The sequence below is a fragment of the Dipodomys spectabilis genome, unplaced genomic scaffold (genome assembly GCF_019054845.1).
Source record: "Dipodomys spectabilis isolate Male_0828 unplaced genomic scaffold, ASM1905484v1 ptg000197l, whole genome shotgun sequence".
Classification (NCBI taxonomy): domain Eukaryota; kingdom Metazoa; phylum Chordata; class Mammalia; order Rodentia; family Heteromyidae; genus Dipodomys; species Dipodomys spectabilis.
Window position 1 is genome coordinate 15544927 of NW_024870874.1, and position 12637 is coordinate 15557563.

General features: G+C 55.5%; 1 protein-coding gene across 4 annotated transcripts in view; it reads left to right on the plus strand.

Annotated features, from left to right (window-relative positions):
• Positions 1-4098: 4098 nt before the first annotated feature.
• Positions 4099-12637, plus strand: part of Flnc (filamin C) — a 29891-nt gene continuing 21352 nt past the window's right edge. For 2 of the 4 annotated variants that reach the window (XM_042695919.1, XM_042695920.1), the window contains exons 1-8: positions 4099-4453; positions 9092-9340; positions 10911-11008; positions 11141-11291; positions 11378-11496; positions 11632-11709; positions 11865-12027; positions 12209-12409. In XM_042695919.1, coding sequence (XP_042551853.1) covers positions 4099-4453; positions 9092-9340; positions 10911-11008; positions 11141-11291; positions 11378-11496; positions 11632-11709; positions 11865-12027; positions 12209-12409 — 1414 coding nt within the window. The remainder of the gene's footprint in view (positions 4454-9091; positions 9341-10910; positions 11009-11140; positions 11292-11377; positions 11497-11631; positions 11710-11864; positions 12028-12208; positions 12410-12637) is intronic. The other 2 variants (XM_042695921.1, XM_042695922.1) reach the window with 1 other exon arrangement.

The following is a 12637-nucleotide window of genomic DNA, read 5'->3' on the forward strand; positions in this document are numbered from 1 at the left end:
AGGCAAGTGTGGCACAGAAGTGGAAGGAGGAAGGAAGAACAAATGTAGGTATGGTACTCAGTAAACACTATGTGAAGAATGAACTATGCAACTTGTAGGCAGGGACAGGAGGGTGAAAGTAGAAAGTGAAGGAAGGGGTAACTGTCCAAATATACTCACTGCCTGACTTATGAAATGGTAACCCCTCTGCACAGCACCATAACAATAAAATAGTTTAAAATCCCTTTGAGGATATTACTCCATTTTACAGATGAGAAAATGGAGGCTCAAAAGAGTCAACAAGTCAAAAGTGAAGAGAAATGCAACCCTTCTATCACCTTTCTTGGTATCCAGGTCAGAAGAACAGTCAGTGTGCCTGCTACAAACCTGAATAATCTTCAATCATAACAGGTGACCGTGGGAATGTTCCAGGCCAACCACCAGTATAATACACCTGTAATCCTAGCCACTCAAGAGGATGAGATCAGAGGGTCACAGTTCAAAGCCAGCCCAGGCAATATAGTCCATAAGACTCATCTCCAATAAACTACCAAAAAAGTGGAGCTGTGACTCAGGTGATAGAGCACTAACCCTGAGCACAAAATCACAGAGACAGCATCCCAGTCCTGAGTTTAAGTTCCAGAACCAGTACCAAAAAAAAGCAAAAACAAAAAACACCTCACACATGGTTCCTTGGGTCTGCTCAAATAGATTTGGCTCTTCCCAAGTTACGTATGGCCCATGGAGGTGACTGACGAACATTCCCTTTTTTTTTTTTTTGGGGGGGGGGGGTCCAGTCGTGGAGCCTGAACTCTGGGCCTGGGCGCTGTCCCTCAGCTCTTCAGCTCAAGGCTAGCGCTCTACCACTTGAGCCACAGCGCCACTTCCGTCTTTTTTCTTTTTGTGGTGCTGAGGAATTGAACCCAGGGCCTCAGGGATGCAAGGCAAGCGCTTTACCACTGAGTCACCTTCCCAGCCCCGAACATTCCCTCTTGATGGGACAGGCAGGCCAGGTGAAGATCTAGGCAACCTGGTCTCCTGAGATAGGTCGACAGGTGGTGAGTCATGAGGCTAAAAATGGCTTGGGGCTGCAGCCAGCCCTGCCGCACATACTCAGCTGACAAAACCCCTTGCAAGCCCCTTGGTGCCCCTTCCTCCCTTTAGGAGGAACACGTTAGCTCTCCTCAGGGAAGGGGCCCCATTTGGCAGCCTCCAGGACAGCATTGCGCACGGTCTGTTCTGCCCGCATGGCCAGGCCTAGGACCTGGGCTCATGGGCTATATTGAGGGCTGAGTCACCAGCCTGTGCCTGGGTAGGCTGACTGTGACTGGCTCCTGGGGCCTGAGTCAGGCCCCGATTTATCCTGGAGAGCAACAGGCTCAAGTTTCGGAGGAGGGTGACAAGAACCATCCCTTGGCATTCTGCACCCTGTTCTGCCGACTGACCATTCAGTCCCCCAGGGACTGCACACTGGTCTCTCCTGTAGTGAGAAAATGAATTGAGGAAGGACAGCAAGGGAGGCTGCCCTTGCAAGCTTTTTCTCTACTTGCCCACTTTCCCCCTGGTGCTCCCCCCTTAACAGGCCCTTGGCTGATTAAAGGCCTCTGACAATGCCCAGTAGACAGGACTATGAACTATTAGAGTTTACTAAGGGGTTTTCAGCTTCTGCCTTCTTTCTGCTTGCCCCAGCAATTAAGAGGTATCCATCATTTTTCAGATCTGTGTCTCATTTCTTCATCAGAACTTCAGAGACAATACTGAAGCCCTGAGCTACTACCGTCTGGTTGGCTTAGAAGTCTGCCTTTACACACACACACACACACACACACACACACACACACACACACAGAGTGTTCCCTTGTGAGATCCAAGCTGGGCATCCAACACTGGTGCCTGCTGGGTGGTTTTGGCCATAAGATAAAGGTGGCTTGGGGAGAATGACAATTCTGGAGACAGGGAAAGAGGGTTGCCAATAGGAGAGTGGAATTCCTGAGCGCAGAACATGAGCTGCAAGGCCCAAGCTATTTATACCTTGCCTGTCACTATCAGGGCCCCCAGACAACCCCTCCCCCCACCAGCCATGCACAGCAGGTCCTTTTTCTATTCTTCTCCCTCCTTATCTAAAGACCAGGCAATCTCATTAAGTGTGAAGAGAAAGAAATGATTTTTTTTCTTTTTTTCTTTTTTTGGTCAGTCGTGGGGCCTGAACTCTGGGCCTGGGCACTGTCCCTCAGTTCTTCAGCTCAAGGTTAGTGCCCTACCACTTGAGCCACAGCGCCACTTCTGGCTTTTTTCTGCTTATGTGGTGCTGAGGAATCGAACCCAGGGCCTCATGCATGCGAGGTAAGCTGGCAAGCCAGCTTCCCAGCCTGAAAGATTTTGTGGATCCCTGTCATCAAAAGCTTTACTCCCCCCACCCCGCCCCAGGAACCCCTCAGTGCAAAATGGGCACTACCCTAATTTTACCTTTCTGGAGAGAGCCCTCAAAGATGCCTACTACTTCCTGCCTTTTCACCAGGCCTTGAAGGAGGAAAGAAGTAAGGCAGAATGAATCACCTATAAAGTCCCAAACACCAGTAATAACATATCTTGGGTCAAGAACTACCTGGCTGGAGAATTTCCTCAGGCTCCAGCATGACTTATTGAGTCTAGAAGCAGGGAAATCAGGGGAAGCATGGTCCAAAGGGGGGTGGGGGGGGTGGGGCAGGGATGGGATACACATATGCTACCAATTACCAAATATCCCAGGCCAGCTCCTCCGTGTGCCTCAGCTTCTCTGCTGCCACCATTCTCCAACCCTCTACCAATTCTGGGCCTGCCCTGAAGCCCAATCCTGCCTGGTTCCCTCAGGCTCTCCCTGCCCACTGCCCCTAGCCCTGCCCACCTGCCCCAGTCACAGTTTTCCTTGGCTGCTCCACCAGGGCTCTCCCTGGTGTCTGCCTTGCTCGCCTTTCCCTAGGAGAACCTGCTCTAGGGCCCAGTTGGGCATACTGCCCAGGGGGCTCCCTGGCATCCAGGGGCAATCTCTCTCCTTCCCCTCAACACCTCGGTTGAGTCAGACTGGGGGATGTGCACATACAGTGTGACTCACTGGGTACCCTTCTCCTGAGCTCAGCTTCATTCTGAGACAATGAGGCCAAATAGGCTGGTGACAGGGACACTGATTCAGGGGCAAGAGCCTCAGTCTTTCCCCTTGTGACCTTGAGTTTAGGCTCCAAATGAAGATTTTTCTATCAGAAAATGGATCGATAAGGAGAGCCCTTCCCCCCAACCTTTTCCCTAATTAGCCTCCCTAATTCTCAGCTTCCTCTCAGGCCATCTCAACACAAGCACGCGCGTGCGCACGCACACACACACACACACACACACACACACAACTTCCCCTCTCTGTCCACAGGTGGACAATACGCTGGGCTAGGAGCCAGGAGGACTCCCAGGCCCTGTCAACAGCCTGGCCAACTTGTCTAGAAAATTCTGTCAACACCAGCTCCGTGTGTTTGGCCCTCATCACTGGCCTCAGTTTCCCCATTTGTCTCTTCAACCCCAGTTAACTGTGGAAGGAGCCTATTTCATCCCTGACGGGTGGGACTTGGTTTTAGGATGTTCGGGGTGTGGGGGCGCCCCCCCCCCCGCCCTGGGCCGAGGGGGGGCCAGAAGCCCCCACCCTAATCGGCTGCTGGGCTGGCGCGGGCCGCGTGGGGGAGGGGCGGGCGGAGGCGGGGCCGTGGGGCTCGGCGGGGGCCCCCACCCGCAGGCCGGGCGGCATTCCTGGGAGGCCGGCGCTCTGACGTGGACCCCAGGGCCGCGGGCGCGGCGCGGGGGGGCAGCGGCCCAGGGGCTTCTTAAACCCCCCGCCCGGGCCCGGGCCGCACTTCCCGAGCACCGCTCCGCCCCCGGAGGGAGAGAGAAAGAGAGTGAGCTAGCGAGCAAACCGACCGCGGCCGAGAAGCCCAGGCCAGAGCCCCGCCAGCCAAGGCGCGAGACAAGTTTGGAGAGAGCGCAGCGCAGCGCAGCGCAGCGAGTGCCGCGGTCCCGCCCCGACAGCGCCCCGAAAGCACCCGCAGTCCGAGCCCCCCACCCCACCCCAGGCCTCACCGTCCCCGTCCCCCTCCCGCCAACATGATGAACAACAGTGGCTACTCGGATGCCGCCGGCCTCGGCCTGGGCGACGAGGCGGACGAGATGCCGTCCACCGAGAAGGACCTGGCCGAGGACGCGCCGTGGAAGAAGATCCAGCAGAACACGTTCACGCGCTGGTGCAACGAGCACCTCAAGTGCGTGGGCAAGCGCCTGACCGACCTGCAGCGCGACCTGAGCGACGGGCTGCGCCTCATCGCGCTCCTCGAGGTGCTCAGCCAGAAGCGCATGTACCGCAAGTTCCACCCGCGCCCCAACTTCCGCCAGATGAAGCTGGAGAACGTGTCCGTGGCCCTCGAGTTCCTGGAGCGCGAGCACATCAAGCTCGTGTCCATCGGTCAGTGCGGGCCACAAGGGCAGGGCCACGGCGGGAGAGGGGGTGGCGGGGGGGGGGGGGGGGGCGAAGGGGACACAGGTGCCGGACGGACGTGCCGGGGAGAGCTGAGAGGAGCGCGGTGTGCATACAGGACAGTGGCCTGGTCTCTCCCCTCACTGGCCAGGCTCCCGGGACAGTGCCTTGACACTCCTCTTCTGAACCGCGCGCTTTGGTTAGCCCTTGAGTCCAGACCTTCCCGTTTAGGAGCCCTGAAGCTCCCCCACCCAACCCATGCGCCCGCACTGGTTCTCTTCCATCCGCCAGACCTTGTGCGTGCTTGACAGGACAAGGCCGGTGTCCATGGCTGATTGTTGGGGAGTGTCCCTTCCATCCAACAAATGGCTTCCCAGTCTCTCCACAGGGAGGAGCAGACTAAAGGCGGGTCTCATCCACCTCCCACAGCTCAGGGCTCTAAGGCCAAGGGGAGCTAGCTGGTGGCCCCGCTGCTCCACCGGGGCCCTCTAGCAGGCATGTGCCCCGCAGCTGGGTTCGGGCCTGGCCAGAAAGCAGATCCCAGTCTCAGAAACCTAAAAAGGCGCTAAGCAATGGCAGGGAGCCTTAACCCCTGCTTGCCCTTCCCCTGCTTCACTTGCCGGGCTCTCGCTTGACCATGCCCTGCCCAGCCCACCCCCTATGCCTGGGATTGGCTACAGCTAACTGCCCCGCGGCCGGGAGGGAGGGGAAGGCCTGGTGAAGGCCGGCCTGCCGAAGGGAGGAAGTCCTTGAGTGTAACCAGATTTGGAAGGTGTGTCAGTGCTGGGTGGGGGTGGGGAGGCACTCCAGCCTGGAGAGACCAGAAGCCCAGAGTGGGCTGTGAGTGACAACGAGGCTTCCCTGCCCCTCACCAGGGCTGCCCCCACTGTCACCACCCAGCCCTCGGTGAGCTCCTCAGAGCAAGGCCCTGCTGTGATATACAGGAAAGACCCCTTCTCCCCCAGTGCATCTTAGGGCCCCAGGAGGTGTGTTGGACATGGTCCCAGGCAGTCCCTCACCCACACCCACACAGAGGCTACCCCAGAGACTTCTCAACAGAATCTGATGTCTGTCCACTCTCCTACTGTCCCCCCAGGGCCATCTCCATACCTCCTGAATTAGCAGCTGAGGTCAGTCGGGGGCCCTTTGCCCTATCCAGTCCCCTCCCTAGGCCTTACCTCCTCTTGCCCCACTACTGCCCCCCCCTCCACACCCTGCTCGGCCTGGAAATAGCCCTGTCTCCGTGACACAGCAGTTGTCTCTGAGCTTTCCAGAAGGACAAGCCTGAGGGCAAGGGGTGGGGGAGGGGGCCCTGGTGTAGTGGGGCTGAGGGCTTGGAGAATGGGAGAGGGGGGTGGAAAGGATGGGAGGGGCCAGCTCTGGGGCTGCCACCCCCCTCCTTTATCCCTTTCCACTCTGGAATTTGAAAGGCAGGACCGACGGTCCCAGGTGGGGTCTCCAGGGGAAAGCCTGAAGCCTCTGCAAGACGTGATAGGAAATGGCTCAGCCTCCCCTTGCAGCGGCGGCGGCGGGGGCCGGGCCCCTCTCCAGGCCTCATCCTTCCCCGGTGCACCTCTCCCCTCCCCCACGGCGCTGCCTGGCTCCAGCCCCCTTGGCTCAGCTGGGGAGGGGCCTGCTTCGAGTAGAGGGGGAGGGAAGCAGTCATGCTGGGGGTGGGGAGCTCCCTGGGTTCCCTCTGAGAGGCAGGGGGAGCTGGCTCTGTTTGGGCTGAGCGTCTCCTCGGGCTGACGAGATAAGCTGTCAGCAGTTCAGCAGCAGGGCTGGGCTTGGGCTGGGGTACAGGATGATGTAAAGGGGCTGCCCTCAAGGAGCAGGCGTCATGCTTTCTCCCGTCCCCCTGGTTCCATTGAGTAGTGGCAAGGAGCCATCCAGGGGGGGGTTCCTGCAAGGCATTGTGTCAGGACTGAAACTGAGCATCTGGGCACCTGGGGGAGGGGGATATCTCAAAGACTCCCTGCTTGCCCTTCTAGAAGGGGAGGCAGAGCCTGGGCTGAAGTGTTCTCCTGGAGGAAGGGTCTTCACCCACGTGGACAGAGCTGTGTGCCCTTCTCACCCCCAGCAACCCACATGGGCCCCACCCCCACCCCCTCAGCTCCTCCAAACAAAGAGGCCCAGGAGGCAGCTCTGTCCTGCAGCTGTTCCCCAGTTGCTATTCCTTCTCCTGGAGCCAACAGTTGAGGGAGGGGCTGGAGGGGCCTGCAGCTGTCCCAGCACCTCCCTTGGCCCATCCCTCTCTCATTCCCCTCCACGGGATGGGGGGGGGGGATGCAGGGAGGGGTGTAGGGACTCGCTGGCTGTCTCCTCCTACCTATTTTGAGGTGTCCCTAGGCTTGTTGGGTGCTGCAAGGGAAGAAACTTGGGTTGAGCCCCCCTCCACCCCTGCCTGGCCTCCAAGGAGTAGAAGGTCATTGCTCCAAGGGTGGGACTCTGGGCCTGCCTCCTCCCTCCTCCCCAAGCCGGGGACCACTTGCTGTCTGGCCCAGGGCCAGTTGCTAGGGAGAAACCTCTCTTTCCAGCAAACATGAATGACCCTCACCACTCCTACCCCCTCCTAGCTCAGCAGCTTCAAGGGCTCCCTCCTAGGGCTCGGGGCTGCGGTTCACAAGAAGCACTTCTGAGTGTGAGCCTCAGCTTTGGCGGCACTGACAGTGTGGAGGCTGGGGCACTGGGGCATCCAGACTGTGTGAAAGTGTTGTGGGCCTGTGTTTGAGAGAGTGCAAAAGCACCAGGAGGCCGGGAGTGAGTGTGTCATGGAATCCAAGGGCTGCCAAACCATTGTGCTGCAGTGAAGCCAGGGGAAAGGGGCGGGCTGGGGAGCTGCCGGGGAAGGAAGGATGAATCAGTGGCAGGGTGGGGAGCCAGGGCCAGAGACTGAGCCCCAGGAGCCAGAGGGACAGAGATTCCCTCTCTCAAGACAGGTAGGGATAGTATAGAAGATGCCAGGGGCTCTCTAGGCCCTTGTCCCCTACCTCTCTTTCCCCCCTCCAAGATCTGGGGAAAGGGAGCAACATCAGTAAACAAGATTGAGGCTTCTGACCTCCCCCCAATCTATACTCTGTCTCCTAGATATAAAAAGAGAACTGGGCCTTTAAAATCTCCAGGAACCAAGTACTCCAAAACTTGAGTCTCAGTAAGCAGTGGGTGCTATCTCTCCTGCCTCTTGTGAGATCCCACCAACCCCATTTGCTCACCTGACTTCCAAACTTCTGGCAAGCATGCCTTGCCTGGTCTTTCTTCTCCCCTCCTAGAATACCCAGAAGCCCTTCTGGCCTTCAGGGTTGAATGTAGATAGGACCGAGCTGGCCCTATTCCTTCAGCTTTCAAAATATTCTTTCACTTAACAACTTTTATTGAAACACGTGCTAAATTCTAGGTCCCAGTGCAGAAAGATAAAACTTAAGGAGCTAGGATGTAGCTCAGTAGCAAAACGCTTTCCTAGGAAGTGTAATGTTCTGGATTGATCCTCAGTACAAAACAAGAAAAGACATATACACACCCAAAAATATAGTTAAATAAAAACCTCAGGGTCTACAGTGAAAGAAGCCACACTGAAACACAAATAAATAAAAATAAAATATACTGTATGATCCTATTTACAGAAAAGCCTAAAAAATACAAAACATAAGCACAGAGAGTAGTAGATATAGTGGTATACACCTGTAACCCAGTTATGTGAGAGGTGGAGATCAAGAGAGCGGCAGTTTGAGGATAGCCCAAGCCAGAAGCTAATAAGGCATCATCTTAACGAACAAACGGATAGTTTCATGCCTATAATTCTGCAAGTTTCAGCTACACAGGTGGCATGTGTAGCTGGTTTTTGGTCCACATTGAACCCAGGAGATTCTAGCCAAAAAATAACAAAAGCAAGAAAGGTTATGTGGTTCAAATGGTAGAGTGCCTATCTAGCAAGCAGAAGGCTATGAATTCAAACTCAGGAAAGAAAGGAAGGAAGGAAGCAGAAAGAAAGAAAGAAAGAAAGAAAGAAAGAAAGAAAGAAAGAAAGAAAGAAAGAAAGAAAGAAAGAAAGAAAGAAAGAGGGAAGGAAGGAAGGAAGGAAGGAAGGAAGGAAACAGATCAATTGTTATCTGGGACAGTAGGTCAAGGACAGGCAGGAGGGGGAAATCAGGAAAGAGTATATACAAGGAAATTTGGGCAGTGATGACTATGTCATTCTTCATTTGTGGTGATGGCTTTGTGAATATTTGCCTGTTATCAAAACTTATCCCATTTCAGCTTGTTTTATGTCAGTAAAACAGTTAAGAAAACAAGACAAAATAGTGTCTGTCCTAAGAGGCCTGCAGCGCAGTGGGGCCAAAGACTGAATCTTAGATAGATGGAAAACTTAAGCGCTGCAGTATAAGAACAGGTGTGTGTGCAGGAACATAGAGAGAAGCAGCCTAGTTCTAAGGGGAAAACCAGACAAGACTTGGCATCTGAACCAAGGAAGGAGAGAATTAGGGAGGCAGAGAAGTGATTGGACTCTATAGAAGTAGGAGTCTGACCCTGGTGATCTAACCAAGGAACCTGCTTAGCCTCAGGAGCTGGGTAGATGAAGATAGGCACAAGGACACCCTCCTAATCTGGTTTGTTCCTTCCACTCTGCAGACAGCAAGGCCATCGTGGATGGGAACCTGAAGCTAATCTTGGGCCTGATCTGGACATTGATTCTGCACTACTCCATCTCTATGCCCATGTGGGAGGATGAGGATGATGAAGATGCCCGCAAACAGACACCCAAACAGCGTCTGCTTGGCTGGATCCAGAACAAGGTGCCCCAGCTACCCATCACCAACTTCAACCGTGACTGGCAGGATGGCAAGGCTCTGGGTGCGCTGGTAGACAACTGTGCCCCTGGTGAGTAAGCCATCAGACACAGCATGGAGACCTTAGCCAAGAAGGACTGTGGAGATGATCTGAAGATACTGAGGCTCGTGATTATTCCCAGGGCCTGGACATTAGGATTATCTGTGGGGTTTGTTGGTCTTCCATACAAGATTTCTTACTAGAGTCAGGCCTACCTGATAGATGGGACAATGTCCCCAGGAAAATTCTCATTTTACAGGCAAGGACAGAGAAGTCCAGATCATACAGCCTGTATGGCAGGAGCCTTGACTCTCTGTTCCTTTGTTGTTGTTGTGAGGCTTGAACTCAGGGCTTGGGCACTGTCCCTGAGCTTTTTTGCTCATTTTACCACTTTGAGCCACAGTGCCACTTGCCACACAGATACCATTAAGGCAAGAGAAAGGAGATGCAGTGGGAATTGTAGCGGGAAGGCCTGGTGTTAGACCCAGAGAAGACTCTGTGAGACCCTGGGGCAGCCTAGAGAAAGGGTTGAGGCCTAGATGATGTAGTTCGAGGCAGTGTGGTACTGTCCAATGACAGATGACATAGCCTCACCCTTTCTGGGTATAGGCCCTAACCTGGTTAGACTTGGAACCAGATCAGGACCCCAGGAAAAGTGAGCAGCATAGTCCAAAGCTCCAATCCATGTACAGATTTCTACCTCATTTCTTGAGATGTTTTCTGTCCAGAGCTGGTCAGCCCTGCCTAGGAGCTGTGGCCCTTAGAGGATCCTCCCCCGCCCTGGGGTCAGCTGGGGAGCAGGGGTGGGAGGTGGGGGCATGAAGCCTGGGAAGCATTCCCAGCTGCTGAGCCATTGCCTACAGCTGGTGTGGCTGCCAGCAGTGAGCTCAGCTGTTCCAGCCAGTCATGGATTCCAGCCTATGAGCCCCCCCCCCACCAATAACACATCTCCCCCAAACAGCTCTGGCCTGGACCAATCACCCCTGGAGCCTGAAACTCTTTCCCAGGTGATCTGGGGCTGCCTCAGCATCCTTCCTGCTAGGAGGCTGGGACCTTGATAGCTATATAAGAGGACCCATCCACTTTCAACTGGTCCTCTAAAGCCTCAGTTTCCCCAAGTGGGCAGCTAAGAAGAGAGAGCAAGTCTTGTGCCCTAAGGTTGATGTGGCTGTGCTTAGATTGCTGGGACTTCAAGCAGCTGTGGGGAGGGGGGAGATCAGAAGTGTCTGTGGACCAGGGGCTCTGACCTCCTCTACCCTCCACTGAATCAGCTGGCCTGAAGCAAAAGGATCTTAGAAGGGATTTCTCATAGGGGCTTGATGTCAAGGGTCTCTGCTGGGTCCTGTGCAGGCAGGAGGCTGGCTGGCAGGGCTGGTACCAGGCTGTGTCAGCTGAGACAGAAAGGCCTTATTGTTGGTGCTAGCGAGGGCTGCTATGTCTCAACATAGGGGTGATTGGTTGCAATGTTAGGGGACAGAGGGAACCTGGCTGGGTAAGGGCCTAGAGCTTGCTGGAAAGGATGTGAACCTGCAGCTTCAAGGGCTTTGGATGAGCCACTGTTCTGTGCTCTGGCTGGCTGCATGTCCTCACTGTTGTATCTAACTTTCTATTGTCTCTCAAGGTCTCTGCCCTGACTGGGAGGCCTGGGACCCAAACCAGCCCGTGCAGAACGCCCGGGAGGCCATGCAACAAGCAGATGACTGGCTCGGGGTGCCCCAGGTACACTGCATGAGGCACAGGACAGGAAGGGCAGGTTGGAAGGGGTCTCTTAATGAGCCTGGCCAAGCTGCCAGTGGGACTGGGGCTGCTGAGGAGAGGGCACCCTGTGAGTATCATTTCTCTCTGTGACAGGTGATTGCCCCTGAGGAGATCGTGGATCCCAATGTGGATGAGCATTCGGTGATGACCTACCTGTCCCAGTTCCCCAAGGCCAAGCTCAAACCTGGTGCCCCTGTTCGCTCCAAGCAGCTGAATCCCAAGAAAGCCATCGCCTATGGGCCTGGTATGTGCTGTGCCCTGACGTCCTCCTGGGGTAGTGTGGCAGGTGTGGGATCCTGTGAGTAATCTAGGCTCTGCTTCTGCCCCTAGGCATCGAACCCCAGGGTAACACCGTGCTTCAGCCTGCCCACTTCACTGTGCAAACAGTGGATGCTGGGGTGGGTGAGGTGCTGGTCTACATTGAGGACCCTGAGGGCCACACCGAGGAGGTATGGAGAGGTCACTGAGGATAAAAGGATCTGTGTAGAAGTGGCCCTGCCAGAGGGCCTGGCGGGTCCAGGGCTTTGTGGGGTCAGCAGGTTTCTACAGTCACTGTGGCTTCCAATCTTTTTCTTTCCCAATAGGCAAAGGTGGTCCCCAACAATGACAAGGACCGCACATATGCCGTCTCCTATGTGCCCAAGGTTGCTGGGTTACACAAGGTATCTCCCTATAGACCCTCCTGTTCTCCCTGCCCAGCGCACACCCCGCCCCTGCCAACCATCCACCTCTCACCCTCCCTGGCTCTATTCTACCCCTTCACCCTCTCTCAGAACTGCTTTCCCTTAGAAGCTAACCTTTGACCCCCCACCCCCAGGTGACCGTGCTCTTCGCCGGACAGAATATTGAGCGTAGCCCCTTTGAAGTGAATGTGGGCATGGCCCTGGGAGATGCCAACAAGGTATCAGCTCGTGGGCCTGGCTTGGAACCAGTGGGAAATGTGGCCAATAAACCCACCTACTTTGATATCTACACTGCAGGTAAGGCGGGCCCCAGGGCGTGTGAGGGAGACAGCCCCCCACAGTGAGGGGAGGGGAGGGTGGGCGTGAAGGTACGGAGAGGGTTGTGGCAGAGGTCTCAGGTAGAGGCTGGGTTATCTCAGGATGAGGGAATTCCATGGTGTGTCCAGGGTGGGTACTGCACAGCCTTTGTCCGTTGCAGGGGCTGGCACTGGTGATGTTGCTGTGGTGATCGTGGACCCGCAGGGCCGGCAGGACACAGTGGAGGTAGCCCTGGAGGACAAGGGCGACAGCACATTCCGCTGCACGTACAGGCCTGTGATGGAGGGACCACACACGGTTCATGTGGCCTTTGCTGGTGCCCCCATCACCCGCAGTCCTTTCCCTGTCCATGTGGCTGAAGGTAAGGGCCATTCACCTTACCAATGCCAAACAGAGACTTGCCACCAAATTCTACATCTGAAGGTTGATGGGAATCATAGCAGTCCACAGCTAGGGGCGACCTGCGAAGGGCTTGAGATAGGTGCAAGCTGGGCAGATTCAAGGGTCCCACCACACACACGCTGGAGGAGGCTGGAATGGTTAAGAGGAGGGTCAGGCAATCAGAAGGGGAACCACATGGAATGGTTGA